The 4,248-nt window shown below is 35.1% G+C and overlaps 1 protein-coding gene across 1 annotated transcript; it reads left to right on the top strand.

Moving 5' to 3' along the window:
* The first annotated feature begins 1,038 nt into the window (after positions 1-1,038).
* On the top strand, positions 1,039-2,523 carry LOC106761424. Its single transcript, XM_014644977.2, has 2 exons — positions 1,039-1,255; positions 1,357-2,523. Exon 2 carries the CDS (start codon positions 1,369-1,371, stop codon positions 2,164-2,166), a length of 798 nt encoding a protein of 265 aa, XP_014500463.1. The 5' UTR covers positions 1,039-1,255; positions 1,357-1,368; the 3' UTR covers positions 2,167-2,523.
* The last annotated feature ends 1,725 nt before the right edge of the window (positions 2,524-4,248 follow it).

The raw sequence follows: 4,248 nt of genomic DNA, 5'->3' as shown, positions 1-4,248 counted from the left end.
GGTGGAAGATGAAGGTGATGTGTTAATATTTTTTTTTAAATTCAAAATTGACATGTAATATTACGTCACCTGTCACGTATGAGACAACTTAGTATGTTTTGTCCAGGATTGTAGCTGTATGGTTAAATTTTTGACGCTGGTAGCAAAAAAGGATTAACTTGACCTGTTTTTTCAAAAGTTGGGATCAATTATTATGATAAAAGAAAGGTAAGATCATTTTAAACATAATCTCTCAAATTAGGGATCAAAAGTGGTATTAAACCTAAATTCTAAAAACATAATAGCCGAACATCATAACAAATCTAAAAAATAAAATTCATAGCTCTGTAATAAAATTTGCATGATAGTGGCGTTATCGAAAATTTAAGAGATAAAATTCATGAACAATAAGCATTATGTAGTTATAAACCACATTATCCATGAACAATTTGTGGTTGATTCAAATTATATGATATATTGTCTAATTCGAAGGCTGAGTTTCACGTTAGATCAGCTGCAACAACAAATATAGTATATTAACCGAGAAATATATTTAGGATTACTCGACCTATTCCTTAAACTATAAGGTAAGCAGATAAAGTAGGTTTGTGAGTATTGGATTACAATTGGACCAATGTGAACATTATTTTTATTGGGCCAGTACATTGGAAATGTAAACACTTAATAACTTGGTAATAAAATGATTAAGATGTTAATAACAGATTAATGATTAATGAAAACTGTTTATTGATAACATATTAGACTTAAAAATAAACTCATTTTAATATATATGATATTAACGTTAATTTAAGATTCACAAAATATTTATAAATAAAGAAATAAACCTTAAAGATAACAAAGTTTAATTGAATTCTGCTATTTAAGTATGAATTATGTTCATTAATTAAAATTTGAGTTGAAGATGAGAATGTCTTTAGCAATAAAGTCACAGTATCAAGAACTTATTAATATTTGGTTTAAAAAATAGAGAAAATTCTTGTTATTAGATAGATCGCTCACTACTTTGATTTCACTTTTCCCAAACCTTTAGAACCCGATTCTTCTTATCTGAACAACACAGTCAAATCTCTACCGTTACTTTCAACTAAAATATAATCCAACCGTTGATCTATATTCTCTCTTCTTCCTTCATCATCACAGCACAGATGATGTAAGTAATGGGCAAAGCAATAAGTTTTTCTCTTACTGTGACGTATTCTCAGACACCATTTTCCATTCACTCCAAGCAAACGAGAATTAACCTAAAAATACTCAGGTTTTTATTTTATTTTATCATCGTCATTTTTTTGGGTAAGCTTTATTCCGTCTAATTTTCTTTATTTTGATTTTTTCTAATTTTAATGAATTTTTTTTCAGGGACTTCTTTTCATGAACGACCAGATCATGATGCATCACCCTCATCAGATCTTTCACAATAACCAAAACTATGCGGTTTGGCCGCATCCCCGGCCGCTCTACCCGCCAGAAAACGCGGCCGTGTTCCCTCGTCCGCCGGCGTTCACACCCCATCAGGGTCGGGTCAATTGGAATAAAAGGAGAGACTTTCCCAGAGCCGGGTCGGGCCCGGGTCATACCTTCAAACCGGTTAACCCGAAGGAGTCAAAAACACTAACGGCAAACCGTTCCGTGGCAAAGGGTCGCCGGATTCACTACCCGAAGCGAACTTTCGGCCGCGGCGGGGTCGGAAACCGACTCACGCCGCCGTTCGCGCCGCTCAACACTACGTCGTTCATAATCCGGGCGAAGAATTCCGGCGGCATCGCGCCGCTGATTTCACCGGCAGGATCGCTGTCGCCGGCGAAGTTCGAAGAGAGGGCGGAGGAGGAGCAGTGGGGTTTCAACGGATACGGCTCCATGAAGGGCCTGATCCGGCTCCGGCCCGGAAAATTCGACTCCAGCGAAAACTCCGGCGCTGGCAGGTTCGAGATGGTGAACGCTAGTTCCGGCGATGAACAGAACTTGGATAAAAGGGTTGATGAACAGGACTCGCATCTTGCTCACCTTGAAGAAGAGAATTTGACGCTGAAAGAGAAGCTTTTGTTGATGGAAAAGCAATTGGGTGACTTGAGGAGGAGGGTTCAGTTCTTGGAGAGCGACGGAACCACCAGCCACGGCCACCGTGAGGGCGGCGCTGAGAATTTTTTACCAGAGATGTTTTCTCAGTGAAAAAAAAGTTGATGGTGATACCAACGACAAAGTTTAGTTATTTCCTTTTTCCTTTTTGGTGGATAAATAAAAGCGAATAGTTTTAGTTAATTTGAATTATGTTTTATAACCTAACTCTTGAATGTACAAACTTTGGGTGAATAAGAATTTGACTATGTAGTTTAGAAAGTTTGTATGACTTTAGCCTCAAAGAGCCCTTTTATGCAATGTGGTCAAATATATGTCAAACGAGTCCGACATATCCATTTGGTATGATTACGGGGACAAGAAGGAGCTTGTTTTTCAAGAGGCTGCTGGTTTTTTTTTGCCAAAAGGATGATGCTTAATTCTTGTTATTTGATATTTTCAAACATGGAAAAACACACACACACGACAACAGGTTAAATATGTTTAGAATATGTTCTTTTTTTTTTAAAAAAAAATAATAATATATTTTGATATTTAAATTATAAAAATAAATAGATATAATTTTTAATTTATTATATTAAATATTTTATTTTTTAAATAGGTTAATTTTTTATTGGATTAAATATGTTTTTAGTCCCCATACTTTGGGGCGATTTTGGTTTTAATCCATCTTTCAAACTAAGGTACAATTTAGTCCTTCAACTTTAGAAAACTCTTATTTTAGTCCTTTTTACCAAGTTTTTTTAACTTTATTTGCTATTTCAAGCACTTTTCATTATAGCATTTGGATTGATCGTCTTTTCTTTTCTTTTCATTTTTATTTTTTTTTCTTTTTCTTAAGTTGTTTCATGTAATAAAATTTCAAAAAAAAAAAAAACTAAAAATACAGCTAAGTCTCCAAGAGAAATTACATTCCTATGAGTCCAATCGAGCCATTGAGCGGAGAAATTACAATCGGAAAGAGAAAGTCGTCAATTTCGCTCATATCCCCATGACTTTTACAAAGCTACTACCAGATCTTCTCCGCAATAATCTCATAGAGGTTTGTCCCACTAGGCTTATACGACCTCCTTACCCAAAGAAGTATGACATAAATGCCGGATGTGATTATCACGAAGGAGCGCGTGGGCATTCAATAGAGACATGCAGGGCTCTAAAGCTTAAAGTGCAGTCTTTGATCGATTCAGGATGTTTAAAGTTTGACGAAAGTCAATCCAGCACTGTGGCAAGCAATGAGTTAGCCACTGCAAATGCCATGGATAAATGAAGAGGACTCTAGGACCATATAAGAAAGCATGGATTATTGTAAACAGTGAAACTGATGTTGTTGTGCTCATGTTTTGAATTGTCTCGCTGTAAGGGCTATGCTCATTGATATCACACTTTCATCCATGACTTTTAATGTGAAATTTCATTACGAAGTACCTCCAAGGTTTGCTGGAAATCTTTATAGACGTCGCTTCAGTGACACGTTCGACGTCTATAAAGACGTCCGACATTGCACTAACCGACTTCTAAGGGGATTATAGACGTCGGCCAGTACATTAACCAACGTCTATGAAGTGTTCGTTGTGTTTTGGTGCTGAGATGAGAATTTCAATTTCTCATGAGGTGAGAATTTCAATTTCGCATGAGGTGAGATTTTGAATTTCTCATGAGATGAGAATTTGAATTTCTCATGAGATGTGAATTTGAATTTCTCATGAGAATTTGAATTTCTCATGAGATGAGAATTTGAATTTTTCATGAGATGAGAATTTGAAATTCTCATGAGAGGAGAAATTGAATTTCTCATGAGATGAGAATTTAAATTTCTCATGAGAATTTGAATTTCTCATGAGAATTTGAATTAATGAGATGAGAATTTTAATTTCCCATGAGATGAGAATTTAAATTTCTCACGAGATGAGAATTTGATTTCCTCATGAGATGAAAATTTTAATTTCTCATGAGATGACAATTTGAATTTCTCATGAGAATTTGAATTTATCATGAAATGAGAATTTGAACTTCTCAAGAGAATTTGAATTTCTCATGAGATGACAATTTGAATTACTCATGAGATGAGAATTTGAATTTCTCATGAGAATTTGAATTTCTCATCAGATGAGAATTTGAATTTCTCATGAGATGAGAATATGAATTTCTCATGAGATGAGAATTTGAATTTCTCAT

This window comes from Vigna radiata, chromosome 5 (assembly GCF_000741045.1).
Source record: "Vigna radiata var. radiata cultivar VC1973A chromosome 5, Vradiata_ver6, whole genome shotgun sequence".
NCBI classification, from domain to species: domain Eukaryota; kingdom Viridiplantae; phylum Streptophyta; class Magnoliopsida; order Fabales; family Fabaceae; genus Vigna; species Vigna radiata.
The sequence above is the reverse complement of the archived record's forward strand: the minus strand, read 5'-3'. Positions and strand labels throughout refer to the sequence as shown.